Source organism: Protopterus annectens, chromosome 15.part0, assembly GCF_019279795.1.
Source record: "Protopterus annectens isolate FY-2018-M chromosome 15.part0, PAN1.0, whole genome shotgun sequence".
Lineage (NCBI taxonomy): Eukaryota > Metazoa > Chordata > Ceratodontiformes > Protopteridae > Protopterus > Protopterus annectens.
The window spans coordinates 623,883,869-623,901,458 of NC_056749.1; the positions used below are offsets into that span (position 1 = coordinate 623,883,869).

At 44.4% G+C, this 17,590-nt stretch overlaps 1 protein-coding gene across 1 annotated transcript in view; it reads right to left on the reverse strand.

Annotated features, from left to right (window-relative positions):
* Nucleotides 1-17,590, reverse strand: part of LOC122789862 (U2 snRNP-associated SURP motif-containing protein-like) — a 1,539,784-nt gene that overhangs the window by 910,524 nt on the left and 611,670 nt on the right. Inside the window, exon 9 of the mRNA XM_044057296.1 lies at nt 13,663-13,828. Within this exon, the coding sequence (XP_043913231.1) occupies nt 13,663-13,828 (166 nt within the window). The remainder of the gene's footprint in view (nt 1-13,662; nt 13,829-17,590) is intronic.

Below are 17,590 nucleotides of genomic sequence, written 5' to 3' on the forward strand. Positions count from 1 at the left end.
TCTGGGATGGAAAAAAAAGCCCTCATGACATCTGTCCTTATCCTGCAACCCAAGAAAACCTGGTCCTGGGAGGGATTCAGTTTGGAGTTGAGAAAGTTTATGCAGAACCCTAGAGCCTGCAGTAGGAATATGATTTGCAGGAGTTGGCTCTGTAGGGTTCTGGGACATTCTGTCTAAATCAGAAAATCATCCAGGTATGGAAAAATTTGGATCCCTTGGACTCTGCAGAAGGCCACTACTGGGGCCAGGCATTTGGTGAAGACCCCGGAGCAGTAGTGTCTCCAAAGGGCAAGGCAGAGAACTGAAAGTGTGATGAGCCAACAGCAAAACACAGACATTTCCTGTAGGTGGGCTTGATAGGTATGTGGAGATGAGCATCATTTAAGTCTAAAGTGGCTAGAAACCCCTGAGTTATCAGTAGGGGAAAGAGGGTTTGAAGAACATGCAAAAGGAGGGAGGCTTTAAGAATAGGTTTATGGGAGAGATCCAGGATAGGCCTTCAAGGCCCATACTTCCTGGGTACCAGAAAGAGTCTTGAATAGAACCCCTTTTCCCTTGTTCCTCTAGAGGAACCGGTTTGTATGGTTCCTTGAGACAGAAGGCTGTTTATGACTGGATAGAAAAGATGCAGCTGGTTTTTGGGTGGCTGGGGAATCCCTCTATGAAAGGGGGAAATGACCCAGGACATAAAAGTAGCACTTTTCTATGATGGTTAGGACCCCACCTGTCTGATGTGAGGAGCTGCCAAAAGGGCAATGAGGGAGTCTTAGGGACAGGAAAATGTTGTCTAGGAGAGGAGACAGTGAAGGTAGGTAGTCACAGGCTACCTGCCCTATCCAGAAAGAGTTTTCCGAGTAGGCATTTGAGCAGACTTAGAGGGAAGTCTGCTGTTTCCTTGCACCTTTTCTGTCTCTAGCTAGGGAAGCTGGAGCAGAGTGTTTCCTTACGAACACTCTCTCTGATGGGTAGTTCCTATGAAATTTGAGAATGGGCAAGACAAAAAGATGCTCAAGCTCTTTTCCTTTCTGCTGAAGGGCCTTGAAGAGCTCAACTGCCTTAGAACCAAAAAGGGATGAGTCATCCAAGGGTGCATCTATTAACTTTGCCCCAATATCATTGGGTAAGGGCTGAAGCCTTAAATCAGGAATAACATCTCACAACTGAGGCAGAGGCAGCTGATCTAGCACTGGCTTCTGCAGCATCATAGCTGCAAAGTATAGAATGCCTGGTGACTTGAGAGGAGAGATTGAGGTTAGAAATTGGTCTCTTGGAAGTTAGGTCTGGGAGGTAAGCCAAGAGTTAGGTGACCTGGGACAAAAGAGCCAATTCATATTTAGCCATGTGGGTCTGATAATTCGCTGTCCTGAACGTCAGAGTAGAGGAAGTGTAAACCTTCTTACAAAGGTGCTCCACAGCCTTACTTGTCCTTGTCCGTGGGGAGGACCAAAGTAGAAGGCAGTAATTTGGATGGTTTATTTGCAAAGACTGAGACAGTAGCAGGGTCAGTTACTGGGCATTTAACCAAAAATGTAGCCCCTTCAAGAACATTGTAGAAAGTACAGTTTTGTACCTACCATAAATGTAGATGTCCGAGAGGAATGCATCTGCAGTCCTTACAAATGGGTTGTCCTGTCGTCAGGCAGCCCTTCGGTCGGCCGGATTCCAAAGTCTGGGTCTGGCCTCGGCTGGTGTCGCACTCCACCCGACGTCATTGCGGCAGTTCTTCGGGTATAAAGGCATCAGCCGATGCCATTTTCCTCAGTGTTTCTTGCCCCAGATGCCAGGTGCCCTCTTGGTAGGCTAAATTTGGATGAATGCCAAAATTTCCAAATAGTAGAGAGCAAACACACAAAATAAACATGTATGTACATATATACAAACAAATACACCATAATAGATCCCCCCCAAGCTAGCTGAAGATTGGTAAGTACCCTAGGAGTACCTCAGAGGGGAAGGAGGGTGGGTAATCCTGACTGCAGATGCATTCCTCTCGGACATCTACATTTATGGTAGGTACAAAACTGTACTATGTCCTTCAAGGATGCATCTGCAGTCCTTACAAATGGGTAGAATACCATAGCTAAACTAGGGGAGGAGGAAATGAGAATAGATTATGGTGTAGTCAGGATCCCTTGCAAAACAGCAGTGGCAAAACCAGCACGGGATCTAGAGTATAGAGGTAAGTTATAATGCTTGGCAAATGTATGCACGGAGGTCCAAGTAGCAGCCTCTATAATGTCCTTGGTAGCCACTCCTTGTAAGAAAGCTGTGGTAGTGGCTGCGGCCCTTGTGGAGTGAGGCCTGATGTTCTCTGGAATTTTCTTTCCATGGTAGGAGTAACAAAATCTAATGCAATTTCCTATCCATTTGGAGATTGTCTGTTTTGAAATTGGTTTTCCTTCTTTTCCTGTTGCATAAGCTACCAGTAGCTGGTCAGTTTTTCTATTGTTTTTTGTCCTGTCCAGGTAGTAGCGTAATTGCCTGTGTACATCCAAGGTATGTAAGAGCTTTTCTCCCCTGTTCTGTGGATTGGGGAAGAATGTAGGAAGGTGGATAGCCTCATTTAAAGAGACTCTGGATACCACCTTAGGCATAAATGTAGGATTTGTTCTCATGGACACTATCTTGATGGAAGATCAGGAAGAGTTGTACTGCCATTAATGCTTGTAGTTCAGAGACCCTTCTTGCTGAGGTTATTGCCAGCAGGAAGGCAGTCTTCCAGGATAAGTATTGCAAGTCTGCTGTAGCTGCTGGCTCGAAAGGAGGTAGAGTCAGTTTTTCTAGCACAAAGTTCAAGTCCCATGCTGGCAATGGAGGTTTCCTGGGAGGTTTTACATTTTTAATTCCCCTCAGAAACTGTCTGAGCAGAGGATGCGAGAAGACAGGAGGATCCAAGCTGTATTGTGCTGAAATAGCTGATGGATGTATCTTGATGGAGGAATAGGACAGGCCTGTGTGGTAGAGCTCCGCCAAGTACTCCAGGATATTGGCTATGTTCACCAGTGTCACATCTTGCCCCTTTGCAGTACTCCAGATGAGATATCTTTTCCATTTTGCTGCATAATTCTTTCTTGTTGAAGGTCTACGAGCCTCCAGGATTATGTCCTTAACCCTTTGGGATAAATTTGGGTTAATTTCTGTTATGTAATGTTCCAGGCAGTTAGCTAAAGAGTTTTTAGGTTTGGATGCAGAATGTTGTAGTTGTTCTGTGTCAGCAGTAATGGGATCAGGGGCAGTTTCCATATTTGTTCCCGGGACATGCTCCTCAGCAGTGGGTACCAATGTTGTCTTGGCCAGTCTGGGGCTATCAGAATGATCATCGGACGTTCCTCTTTGATCTTGAGAAGCACCTTGTGCATCAAAGGAAGTGGTGGGAATGCGTATGCTGTCAGGCTTTTCCAACTGAAGGATAGGGAGTCCACCTTCCAAGCAAGTGGGTGGTAAGTCCTTGTGCAGAATTTCTTCAACTGGTGATTGTATGGGGATGCAAACAAGTCTATTTGTGGTAATCCCCATTCTCTTGTGATGGCTTTGAAGATGTCCGGATGCAGCATCCATTCGTGGGCATCTGTTGTAGTTCTGCTTAATATGTCTGCTAGAATGTTTTCCTTCCCTGGTACATAAATTGCCTGTAACTGAATGTTGTAGCTCAGAGCCACATCCCATAGGTCTAGTGCCAGCCGGCATAGGGGGTATGAATGTGTGCCTCCCTGTTTGTTGATGTACCACATAACTGTGGTGTTGTCTGTCCTTATCAACAGCTGGCCTTCGTGGAGAAGAGGTCTGAATGCCTGGATTGCCAATTTTACTGCCATCATTTCTTTTAGATTTATGTGCAGATGCAGTTGGTCTTGAGTCCATGGGCCTTGAATGCACTTGTCCATCATGTGTGCCCCCCAACCGAGGTCTGAGGCATCTGTCGTGATAGTTTGTCTTGGTTGACTTTTGCAGAAGGGTAGTCCTGTGTTTGATTGACACGCCTGAGCCCACCATATGAACTCTTGCTTCAGGCATGGGATCATTGGAATTTTGGTTTCCAGGCTGTGCTTGTGCTGAGACCACAAATTCTTTAGGTACCACTGTAGCTTTCTCATATGAAGCCTGGCATGAGGGACCAGAATTATGCAGGATGCCATGAAGCCTAGAGCTTGTAGCACTTTTCTTGCAGTTAGATGGCTCTGCTTTGTTAATGCCAAGAAATAGAGAGGAAGTTGCTCTTTCTTTTCTGCAGTTAGGAATGCCATTTGTTTTGATGTGTCCAGTTCTGCACCCAGAAAGGTTATTATTTGGGATGGAATCAGCCTTGACTTTTTTGTATTGACTGTGTATCCCAGGGCTTGTAGCAGGTAGATGACTCTTTGTAAGTCTTCTGTTAATTTGTTTTGTTGTCCGCTTGTATCAGGCAGTCGTCCAGGTAGGGATAGATTTGAATTCCCTGAAGTCTGCAATGAGCGATTACTGATGCCAGGCATTTCGTGAACACTCTGGGCGCAGTAGATAAGCCAAAGGGCAATGCTGAGAATTGATAATGCTCTGATCCTGCAAGAAATCTGAGGTATCTTCTGCAAATTGGTCTTATGGGGACGTGCAGGTATGCCTCCTTGAGATCTAGAGTTACCAGCCAAGACTCCTTACCCAGCATGGGAAGAAGCTGCTGTAGGGTCAGCATTTTGAATTTTTGAACAATGAAGAATGTGTTTAGAGCGGACAGATCTAGAATAGGCCTCCATTTGTTTTCTTTTCTTGGTACCAGGAAGAGCCTGGAGTAAAATCCCTTCCCTTGCTCCATAAATGGTACCTTTTCCACAGCACGCATTCTTAATAATTGAGATATTTGTTTTAGAGCTTCTGCCCTTTGAGAAGGTGGTAGGTTTGGCATTCCTCTCTTTCCTGGTAGTGTATGGAAATGGAACCTGTAACCTTTGTCTATAGTCTGCAAAATCCATTTTCTCTTGTGATGCAGTGCCAGTTTCTTGAAAATAATGTTAGCTTTCCGCCTAAGGGTGCTTCTAGTTGTTCCCTGGTAGGCGGTGCCACCATAAGTCACTGTGATTGAGTTGTTGTAGTGGTGGTGGCTGTATCCGTGCCTCGTTGGTTGTTACCCTGCCACTGGCGACCCCTGTAGGCACCCCTGGATTGGTTTCTGCCTCTAGAGCCTATTCCTGCCTCTTTGTGCCTTAGAGGAGTCCGGAAAGGACCAATTCTTGGAGGGCCAATTCCTGCTAAACCTTGGAGGTTGAACTTGTAAGAAATCTTTTACTGTTTGCACAGATTTTGCTTTCTCTTCCATCTTTTCAGAACCTGCTGTGCGGGGCACCAAATAAATTGACCTTGTCCATAGGTGCATCCAAAAGCTTAGATTTGACATGGTCTGGTAATGCCTGCTCTTTCAACCATGCATGCCTCCTGATAACTGTGCCAGTCATGGCTGATCTAAAGGAAGCCTCCAGTGCATCATAGCCACATTTTAAAGAATGGTTACTAACCTGCTGTATGTTATGTAACATTTCTTGAACATACTTTTTATCTAAAGATTCTTCAGAGGATAGCTTTTTGGTCAACTGGTCAAGCATAAACTCTTGATATTGAATCATATGAAATTGGCAGTTCAAAGCTCTAGCTGACAAGGTAGCAGAGGTGTAAACTTTTTTACCCCATCTCTCTAAGGACCTGGATTCCCTTTCAGAGGGGAGGGGGTTTTTAGAAGAAGTAGCTGCTACAGCTTTAGGGCCCTGGGAGATAGTCTCTGGATCTGCAAAAGGGGCCTTATATAAGTGGTGATGAGTGTCCGGGACCCTGTAGTACCTATCTGGTTTAGCAGGAGCCGGAGGTAAAGTATCAGGAGTAGTGCAAGCATCATTAAATGCATCATCAACAACAGATAGAACTGGAGGAATAGCTAAAGGCCTATGCTGTGGTAAGTGCAGAAAGGTCCTAAGCCTTTTTCTAGAGTCTGAGAAATCTTGGCCCTGCCACTGAAATTGTTCCTTCATAGCATGCAAGGTTTCCCCAAAGGAAAATTCCTCAGGAGGAGAGGCTGAAGGGATGGACTCCTCAGCATCAGAGTCTTCGTAAGGAGAATAAGAAGCCTCAGGAGGGTCTGTATGTTCTGAATCATCAGAAGAATCATCTGTGGCTACTGGCTCAGGGGGCTCTGCTCTAGGCCTCTTTTCTGGAGGAGGGAGAGAGGCCCTGTCTGGATGAGGCTGGGATCCACGAATTAAAGTGATGAGGTCCTGTGCCAAAGAAAGCATATGGGAGCTGGTGCTGGGCCTGTGAGAGGGGGGGCTTGGCAGGCACAGGTTTGGAAGTTTTGGCTGCTTTAGCCCTGGCAAAGGCCTTAATAGACATAGCTGGAGGAGGCCTAGCAGCTCCACGTGCAGGGGTAGAAATATCTAGTGGAATGGTGTCTAATAAATCCTGTGAAATCGCAACAGAAGGCTGGATTTCAGAAGCCGTTTCTACCAGGATAGAAGAGGCCTCGGTAGAAGGCAAGTTATCGGCTGAAGAAAGAACCACTTGCTCGGATTCGGCCGAAACCGAGACACTCGTGGATTGCTTAACCGCGGTTTCAGCCGGAACCGCGGACCGCGAATGTCTGTCCTTTTCTTTGCGCTTTTTGGTTATTTGCGTAGTCGGAGGATCCGACGGCATAATGTAGGCAAAATCGGAGCCGAAAATCTGTTCAGCAAAGTCCGAGCGACGTCTAAGCGTCCGTCGGTTAAAAGAAGCACAGGCTAGACAAGCTGCTACGTCGTGGTCTGGGCCTAAGCAATGTATGCAATAGGAGTGGAAATCTTTATGAGGTATTTGTTTCCCACAAGATAAACAGTTATTAACTTTCTCTGACATCGGCTGAGGCAAGAAAGAGTCCCCAACGGGGTACTTAGCTTTATAGAAGTCTTCGAAGTAGTATTCGGTAGTAGTAATCTCTGGATCTGACCGACCGGCACTTGCGAACAAGCTTCTGCTTCGGGCGCCACACGGCAAGAAAGACCGAGGAAAATGGCGTCGGCTGATGCCTTTATACCCGAAGAACTGCCGCAATGACGTCGGGTGGAGTGCGACACCAGCCGAGGCCAGACCCAGACTTTGGAATCCGGCCGACCGAAGGGCTGCCTGACGACAGGACAACCCATTTGTAAGGACTGCAGATGCATCCTTGAAGGACATCCTGTCAGGTCTCCTGGGTGCACATGGTTGGTAATCAGGGTTAAGTGAGTCAGCACTAAAGGCATCCAAGAATGCTGGTAATACAGGAGGAATTGCAGAAGGAGCAGGCATCTCCATCTGCAGGAGCTCATGTTATTTTTATTGTACCTCAGTCATTTCTGAGAAATCCCACTTAAAAAAAATTCCCTCATTTTGGTAATAGTCTCCCCAAAGGTGAAGTTCTCAAATGAAGAATCACCCTCAACAGATACTTCCTCTGGGGAGGCATAACCAAGAAGAGAGGGCATCTGGGAATAATGAGAGAGAGAGTCCTCAGAAGAGGAGTCTGAGGAATCCTCACCTTCAAGTGGGATAGCATCCTTAGCCTGGGGCTAATAGGAGGAGGCCTGGCCTGTGGGGATCCAGCCATGGCAGGCCTTAGAGCCATGAAAGCATTAAAAAGGCTCTGAGAAAAAAAACTGCCAATCTGGTTGTGTTTCAGGAGGTGAGGAGAGATACTTAGACATGGCTTTCTTTTTAAAAGGTTGCCTAGGAAGCATAGGGCCGCAAGAAGGCCTAGGGTCTGGATAAGGCCTATATTCCATAGGGTGACAGCCAGAGGGAAGGCCCATCAAGGCAGCTGCCAGAACCTGTGGTTCCCCCTCAACATCACAAGATGACATCTGCAAACCCTCTCCAGACATGCCTTCTGCCTGAAGTTCTGTGGCATCCCGCAGGGTACCCAGTATACCTACATCAGCAGACTTTGTGCAGTCCTCCAGGTGAACATTGGCCACAGGAGGGATGTCGTATGAAGGAGGGTCAGCAGTAACAACTTCAGACCTGAAAACATTGGCCTTTTTAGGAGGTTCCATGGGCTGACAGGACAAGCCTTCCATTCCTAGGGCTAAGCACTTTAGACATTGATTTTCTAAATATATATTTAAAAAATGTAGTCGGCTAAGTGGGGTTTTGGGCACGAAGACCTGACAGATTGCACAAGAGAGATGGTCATGCTTAGGCCCTAGACAGAAGAGGCAAAGTTTGTGGGCATCCTTATAAGGATCTGACAACTGCACTCACATTTTCCCTCCTGGATGACATGTAATCTTAACAGGCATGCAGTGACAAAAGTAATCAAAAAACATCCCAACAGGGTACTTATCTTTAGCGAAGATCCGAAGCAAAGATGACAGGAATGCCGACGTTCGAATGGAGGCAGAGAAGTTCTGAGGAAAGGTACATGCAGACATCACTTTTATGGCCCATGCTTCTTAGGCCAACGTCAGACATCCCACGTACCTAGCAGTGACTACAAGCTTTTGTATACTGGCCGGACATTTGGGAAGCAAGAGAGGAAAAGTACAATTGCATACACTTACCATAAATGTAGATGTTAGAGTGTATTCACTGTTGCAGTCATTACATTTGGGTAATCTGCTGGCAGGTTGCCCTCAGTTGGCCTGATTAACAAAGTCTTGGGTCCTGCGTTGGTTGCTGTCCCTTCTATGACATCAGGTCGTCAGGAGTATAAAACATGCATCCAACGCCATTACATCAGTTTTTCTTGCCCCAGATGTCAGGTGCCCCCCTAATGGGGAGCAAATAAAATTAAAAACACAAAAATATACCTCCAACCAAAAGCAAATGCACCAAAAAGGCTTTTAAGCATAGAAAAAAATGCAGAGGTATAGTCATAGAGAAAAGTAGGGGGCTGATGGGAGGGTAACCAGGACTGCAACAGTGAATACACTCGAACATCTATATTTATGGTAAGTGTACACAACTGTACTATGTTCTTCGTGTTTCACTGTTGCAGTCATTACATTTGGGTAAATTCCCAAAGTTATGGTTGTGAGGAGGAGTTTATACAGCATTAGGGACAGCTATAAGGCCCTGCAAGACAGCAGTGGCAAAGCCAGCTCTGGATTTAGAGAAAATTGGTAAATGATAATGCTTGGTGAAAGTATGTACAGAACTCCAGGTAGCAGCTTCTAGAATATCCTTGGTAGGAACACCTCTGAGAAAGGCTGCAGAAGTAAATGCAGCCCTGGTGGAGTGAGATCTGATCCCCTGGGGCTTATAGCAGAAATGAAATGAATGCAATGGCTTATCCATTTAGAAAATGGTTTGTTTTGAAATAGCCTTCCCCTCTACCCCTGCAGCAAATGCTACCAGCAATTGTTCAGATTTCTTCGAGATTTAGTCCTGTCCAAGTAGAATCTAAGTTGTCTGTGCACATCCAAGGAAAGCAGAATCCGCTCCCCTTTGTTCTGTGGATTGGGAAAGAAGGTTGGCAAAAGAATCGACTGACTAAGAGCCACACTGGAAACCACCTTGGGCATGAAGGATGGATTGGTCCTCAGAGATACCCTGTCCGCATGAAAGATGATGAAAGGCTCCACTACCATAAGGCCCTGTAATTCAGATATCCTTCTAGCTGAAGTGATTGAAAAAAGGAAGGCTGTTTTCCAAGAAAGAAATTTTAAGTCTGCAGTAGCAGCTTGCTCGAAAGGAGGTAGAGTGAGCTTTTCCAAAACAAAGTTAAGGTCCCAGGGCAGGGGTAGGAGCTCTCCTGGGTGGCCTCAAGTTCTTTGCCCCTCTGAAATACTGCTTGAGCAGGGAATGAGAGAAGAGAGGTGGTTCTGTGTTATACTGAGCTGATATAGCTGAAGAGAGGTGGTTCTGTGTTATAGTGAGCTGATATAGTTGAAGTGCGGATTTTAATAGAGGAAAAAGACAAGCCCTTGTGAAGCATCTCAGTTAAGTATTGCAAATTCTGAGGTAAACTGGGCACTGCTGTGCTCATCCCTAAAGACTGGAACCAGGCTCAGAATCTTTTCCATTTGTCAGCATAAGATGTTCTAATACTAGGTCTTCTCACCTCCAAGATGACCTCCATCACAGCTTTGCTGAGGGATGACAAAGGTGAAATTAAGTGATTAACCAGGCTGCAAGGTTCAATGTTGGAAGTTGAGGGTGCAGAATTTGGTTCTCCTGCTGAGACAGCAAGAAAGGTGTCTGAGGCAGATGCCATGGAGATATTTGTGCCACACTGCGCAGGAGTGGGTACAAGTGTTGGCGTGGCCAGTCTGGAGCAATCAAAATAATTCTTGGTTTGTCCTGTTAAGACTTTTAGCAGAACTTTGGAGAATAGAGTCAGAGGGGGAAAGGCGTAGGCTGAAGGACAGAGCATCCACTTTCCAGACTTTTTTGTGGGGAGTTCTTGTGCAAAACTTGTCCAACTGGTAGTTCTGGGGGGACGCAAATAGATCTATGTCTTGGGCTTCCCCATTTGCTTGTCAACATATTGAAAATCCGTGGTTCCAGTTTCCACTTGTGTGGGTCCATGAGATTTCGGCTTAGTCCGTCTGCCAGTGTATTCAATTTTGCTGGCAGGAACTGAGCTTGTAGGTGCACTTGGTAGCTCAAGGCTGTGTTCCACAATGCCATGGCTAGTCTGCAGAGGGAGTAAGAATGTGTACCCCCCCCCGCCCCCGCTTGTTTATGTACCACATAACCGTGGTGTTGTCCATTTTTACCATTAGTTGTCCTGGAAGAATGTAGTCCTTGAAGGCTGTCGGAACATTCTTTACAGCTAACATTTCTTTTTGATTGATATGTAGGTGCATTTGATTTGGGTTCCATTTGCCCTGAATGCACTTTCCTGCCAGATGAGCCCCCATGCATAGTCTGATGCATCTGTAGTTAGGGTTTGGGTGGCAGGGGGTGGTGTGAATGGCAGTCCCTTGTTTTGGTGGCAGGCCTCTGCCCACCATAGGAATTCCAGGCGTAAGCAAGGTATAATAGGAATTGTTTCCAGGCTGTGACAATGTTGACTCCACAGACTTTTTAAGTACCACTGTAGTTTCCTCATATGCAGTCTTGCATATGGAATTAGAAGAATGCAGGAGGCCATGAACCCCAAGGCTTGCAGTATTTGTCTTGCAGACAGCAGGATTTTTGTGGTCACTTGTTCGAAGTTACCAAATGAATTTGTTTCTCTGGCGTGAGGAAAGCCATCTGGGCAGTTGTATTCAAGCTTGCACCCAGGAATGCAGTCTGTTGAGAGTGTACCAGTTGCGATTTCTTTTCGTTCATGGTGTACCCCAGACAAGTTAGAAAAAGAAGTTATGCACCTACCATAACGTTCCATGTTAGTTGTCTTCTTCTCGCCTTCTTTCTTGAAGAGTCTTGTGGCATACCAGACTCCGAAAGGGTCTCAGTAGCAGCCTGGGAATTCACAGAAGCGGGCATCAGGGGCCATGAAAGCGCCTCACTTAGGACCAGAGAACGGACCAGCTTGACAGAAGTGTCGTCTGCAGTCTTGGACCTGCATGGTCTGTGTCTAACCTAATGTTTTTTTCGGAAGATCTGCTGTTGGATGGCTTACCGAGGCCATATCGGAATTTGAGGACTGACAGCGAAAATATCTAGCTACAATAAGGGCCTGACAACGTACAGATCTGCCATTGAACAAAGCACAAAAGCGACAGCAGGGGATGCTGTGGTCTGGGCCTAAACAAGCGACGCAGTAAGAATGATAGTCTCGGTGTGGTACTTGCTTTCCACAGGCAAGACAATTGTTAACTTTTTCTGACATCAGTTAGAGCAAGAAAAAAGGAAAAAAATAAAAAAGGATCTCCAACAGGGTACTTAGTTTTAGAAGACTTCAACTTCAATTCGGAAACAAAAAACTCAGGTAGTGGCCAACTGGAACTCGTGCGAACTGCTTCTGCTTCGGGCTCCTCAGCAAGAAAGACTGATGTAATGGCATCAGCTGCCTGATTTTATACCACTGATGACCTGATATCAGTCCTGGAGTGACAGCAACAGACGCAGAAATACTAAGCCTCTGGTATTCAGGCCGACTGAGGGCTACCCTGGCAGGGATAACCCAAATGTGATGACTGCAACAGTGAAACACGAAGAACATATATAGCACATCTCTAGAAGCTCAAGGAAAAGCATGACTCTAGAATGTCAAATGCAGCCAAAAAGATCAAGTATTACAACCACTAAAAAATGTCATTCCACTGCCATCAGGGTTTCACTAAACTTTTGTGAAAACTATCTCAACTGCCTGCTCCTGAAGCAAAACTAAAATGGATCAAGGAAGTCAATATCTTTTATCAATGCCTGTGAAACAGAAGCTATGAATGCAATTTTATATTTTCTGGACTGATTTTGGTGACCATGTTTCAGCCAGATGTTAAGGTTTGGATATATGTACAATTTACAGCAGCTAAAAAGTTTGCATTTCTGGACAACAACAAACAGCAGCTTCAATCAAAAAAGGGATGCCAATGAAAAAAGTACAAAACTTTAAATCTAACAAAGAATAAAACACTACCACATTCCCATCTGTAAAATTACATACACATTCAATGACTATAGTACATACGTGAATATTAATTCTAAAATGCCTTAAAATGACATTTTACTTGTAACAAAGTTTAGCTGGGGGTTGGTGATAAGTCTACAGCCTTAAACCATCCTATCCCTTCCCCGCATCAGCTGCTTTCTGTGGTGGAGTACATAGCTTTTACAAGGCTCTTCTGAAGGCTCAGATAAGCACAGCTAACGGCAAATGAGATCTACCACCACCCCCCCCCCCCCACAATCCTGGTCCTGCTGTACACAGTCATGTTCAGCTGCCACTTCTACATCATTACATTTAATTAATAATTCTGAAATGTAAAGGGTCTCTTCGATAAAAGAATGCCAGTAGTATAACTTACAGCGATTCATTTTTTTTTCTCCCTCCCCTTCCTACTGCTGGCAATGAACTCCTCTGCTCATTCATCTGGTCTACCAGACCCCTTCTTAGCCCCGCTCCCAGTTCAGTTTGGTCCATGTCTAGGGCTAGTGGGGAGACTGCTGATGCCTGTGCAGCACCACATTACTGATGAGTGTTCCCTAAAGCCTCACCACCAGCCTGCTGCTACAGCCTCGAGCTCTGCAATCTCTGCCTCAAAGAGGTGCATACATGCTTCTGAATATGGGCAACCTCCTGACCAGGAAGTGCATCAGCAGAAAACGTGCCAGGGTCCTAAGGCTAATATTCCACTGAACCTATAACCCCCTCCAACCCCGGGATGGGCAATACAGCATTGGCCACTCAATCCCATACTCATCCACTTTATCCTACCAGCTCATGTTCCGCTACTCAAATGCAAGTTATCTGGAGTGCAATTAGAGCTTTATCCTTGTGCAACACAGGGCTGGAACAAAGCAAGTACCTCTATATTCCAAAAGCCTACTTAACACTAACCAAGAACTGGAAAATAAAGGCTTGTGGTAGCAAAAGTGCCTCTTACACAAGCACCGCTGAATTATTCATAAAAGGTATTATTGGACCAAATAAATGCTGAAAGATTAGTGTTCAACCATAATACTGAAACATGTCATAATGTGGCATTTTAATTTTTTAGTGTAAATTCTCTATTGCGATGCTGTAACTGAGTTACCAAACCTTGCATTATTCTTTCCAAAAGAAGATGTACTAACCATTCAAAGTTTTAAGAGCTCTGTCTGCATCTCTCCTACTCATAAATGCAACAAAGCCACAGTTCTTGTCTCTGGCTTTCTCCTCTTCGGTTCTTGGCCACATAATTTTCACACTTGCCAAAGGACCAAACTTGCCAAACTCCTTGCATAACATTTCTTCATCCATCTGTTAAAAAGCAATAAAACAATTTATTGCAAATATGCACAATGTGTACAACCCACACAAAGTTCTTATAAAATTTGCAGAGATGCATCCTGCTCAGGGGAGGGGGAACCTTAACAAAAAATAATGAAAAAAGTTTCCATACTTAATAAAACATACCATAAAACTCAGCAGTTTGTATATAACCCAACCTGTGAAATATTCTACTTCATCATACCACACACAATTTTAGCAAAACACAAATTCCTACAAACAGCACGAGAGAGAAAAATGTACAAGAAAGACTTAAATGTTACAAAATGGTCAGCCCGGAGGAACTATAAGAACATATTTTGCATACAGGATGGTGGATGATAGGAGCAGCTTTTCTGGACAGGAAGCAGTATTAAAACAGTTGACAGAATTGTAAGTCAAAAATTCTCTGCCATGAAATGGGGTAGAAATCTACTGCTCTTGAGTATGATGGATCAGAGAACAGAAACTAATACCAGTAACTGGGCCAAGTGCACTCATCTCCAATCAGATCCATTTTTCTCGTTACCTGTACCTAGCAAACAGCCAGTCACTTCTGTCAATGCACCCATTCGTGTCCCACCATGGGGTGGAGTGGGGGCAACAGCCATCCACAGCAAGGTCATCAAATCCTCCAGGCAGCCATGAGGGGCTTTTCCATTTGTTGGTCTTAACCCCTTTAGCAGAAGATGCATACTCGCAGATGCAAAGGCCTGCTTGCTCCAAAAAAGCCCGTCAAGTGGATATGGCTTGAGACAGCCAGATACAAATCCCCAGCCATATGCTGCGTTTCAAGCAGCACTCTTCAGCAGGTAACAGTAGTGCAAATCTGCCAGACTGCACCCCCCACCCACAAAGATGGGCAACAGGGTTTACTACTCCCTCTTCTCCTTTGAAGGCTCCTCCAGTACTCCCAGACACTAGCTGATCTTCAGGCATCTGAATCACAGTTAAGGCTTTATCCCTGTGTCATGGAACATGCATCACATGTTGTGTTTTGTGGTAAACCATCTACTACTTTATAAAGAAACAAGTAACCAACTACTATGAAAAGCTTGTCAGCTTGTTTTTAAAGAACACACACACACTTCACAACTAAACTCTCAAATCATAAAAATAAGGTCTTACTGGGACTAGAGAATCATAGTGTTTTGCAACATACACCATGAATCCAATGAAAGCACATAAGCAGAGAATACTACTATACACAAACAAATGCATAAAAACAGTTAAGGCACCGACAACTGATATTAAAAGTGACTAATACTAGTACAAGTAATTTTTCAGCAAGTCCCTAATAAAACATGGACAAATGCTGCCAAAGCAGGAAAAATGCTGTTGGAGTAACAGGAAGACAACCATGTGATGACTGTCAGGCAGTTATACAGTACTTTTCTTTAAGTAAACTTACCATTACAGCAGACATTCAAATGATCACTGCTACAGTAGCCTTAGCTATATGGGCTATATCCTGCTAAGGATACAACAGTTTGGCAGCTTCCAAAGCTTAAGAGCATTTTCTCTTCTCCAAACAATTAGCTTGGGCAGAGCTGGGGAGGAGATAGTTAGGTACCAAATCCTTCAGATCTTTCATGCTAACAAACAGGGAAACCAGAGCTCTGTAAAGATCAATGCTAAGAAAATAAACAAAGGTCTTCAGCCTGGCAAAAAAATCACTTAAAATAGAGGTACGGACTGAGGGAGTGGCTACTGCAACCGTGATCGTGCAACATCTACTGTTATGGTAAGTTTACTTACACAACTGTACTATCTTTGTCATGATGACCACTGCTGCAGTATCCTTAGCTATAAGAGTTAGATTACCACAGCTTACATTTGCTGGGAGGAGGGTCTGAAAACACCTGAAGAATGGTCCTAACAAAGCCTGTCCTAGACTGGGAGGATGACTCTAGTTTGTAGTGCTTTGTAAAGATATGTATAGAGGACCAAGTTGCTGTTTCTAGAATACTTCTAAAATTCAGTTACTTCCAAAATGCCACAAATGCAACCAAGGTCCTAGTAAAAAGTGCCTTAACACCTTGAACAGTTTTGCTGTGGTGGGTATAATAAAAGGTAATGGCATAAGATAACCATTTGGAAATAGTCTGCTTTGATAAAGGTTCTCCTCATTTTTACCTTCACAAGAAATGAACTGATGAAACTTCCTAAAAGACTTAGTTATGTCAAGATAATATCCGAGTGGTCTGTGGACATCCAAAGTATGGAGTACCCCTTCATGCCTCATTTTTAGGTTCTGGAAAGAGGACGTGGAGCTACATAGTTTGGATCAAAATAAATGTGGATACCACTTTAAGTATAAAGGATTTGTTCTTAAAAAATTCCTCTTTTTGAGGAAAGTAGAAAGGTTTAACCCACCACAAGAGCTTGCAACTCAAACATTCTTCTTGCAAATATCAGAGCAATAAGCAAAACTGTTTTCGGTGTAAAGAACCACAAGTCAGCCTGATGAGGTACAAATGGAACAAAAGATAATGCTTCCAATTCAAAATTAAGGTCCCATGGAGTCCTCTGTTTTCTAGGAGACTTAGTATGCAAAACTCCCTTTCAAAAACACTGTCCATGGGCCGATATGCTGAAATGGCTGACTGATGTACCTTGATAGAGGAGTAAGACAGGTTAGAGGATAGCGCCATAAAAAATGTAGAAGCAGAGAAGCACTACCCTTAAAAGGATCCTGGCTCTTGTCTTGGCACCAAGTAATAAATCATTTCCATTTGCTAGTATATGGACTTTATAGTAACAGTCCTTACCGCCTCCTTTAATACTTGCTGCACATCCTCAGAAAATAGGTGCTTAAAAGGTATTGAAACTATCATCCAAGCAGTTATCTGCGGTTGTCTGGAGTCAGGATGCATCAAATGCCCCATATCTTGTGAGAGTAAGCCCACTCTGTGAGGAAGGTAGGGGTAACTGGTCTTGGCCATTTCCAAAACAGAGAACCCACTGCTGCCTGAGCCAAAAGGCAGTCACTACAATGACCTTTGGAGAGTCCTTCTGAATCTTCATAATGACCCTGGACATTAATGGAAAGGAAAGAAAAGCATACAGGAGCACTCCTATCCAATGAAAAGTAAATAAATAGAATCCATTTCTTAGGCCTCTACACTGATGCTCAGAACAGAATTTTGCCGATTGTTGTGACTAGAGGTAAAAAGATCAGAAGTGCTCCTCACAGCTGGGTCGATTCCTAGAAGGCACCCCACCACCACCACTACCATTCAGTTTCCATTTGTGACCATCTGCCCTATTCTGCTCAGTTTCTCAGCAAAAAATATATTGCCCTGATAGAACGCAAGACATCTACAGAGCAAGGTTGTGCTGAAAACCTATATCTCAGGCTATCATGGCTCATGTGCACAGAAATAATATCCGATTCACATTTATCACCTCACTGTGCTCGTTTGAACATTTTTATCAGTCCTGCAGACAAAAGCTAATTGAGAGCCAACAGCATGACTGCCAACACCTATTTTTCATCTTTATGTTTTAGTTTGTATTTTCTGTCCCAAAGACCTTGCACTTTTATCCCCAAAGACAATACTTCCCAAGAAAAGTCTGTGGTGTCTGCTGTTACAGAGTGCTGGAGCTGGAAGGGAAAATGGGAGGCCTGGAATAATGTAGATTTGGTCTCTTCAAATAATTTCCCTTCTCACAAATCCCAAAACTGGAATATGGAATGTCAGGGATGGTGATGCTGGGGTATCACCACATTTTTCTCAAATGGATTCTTGC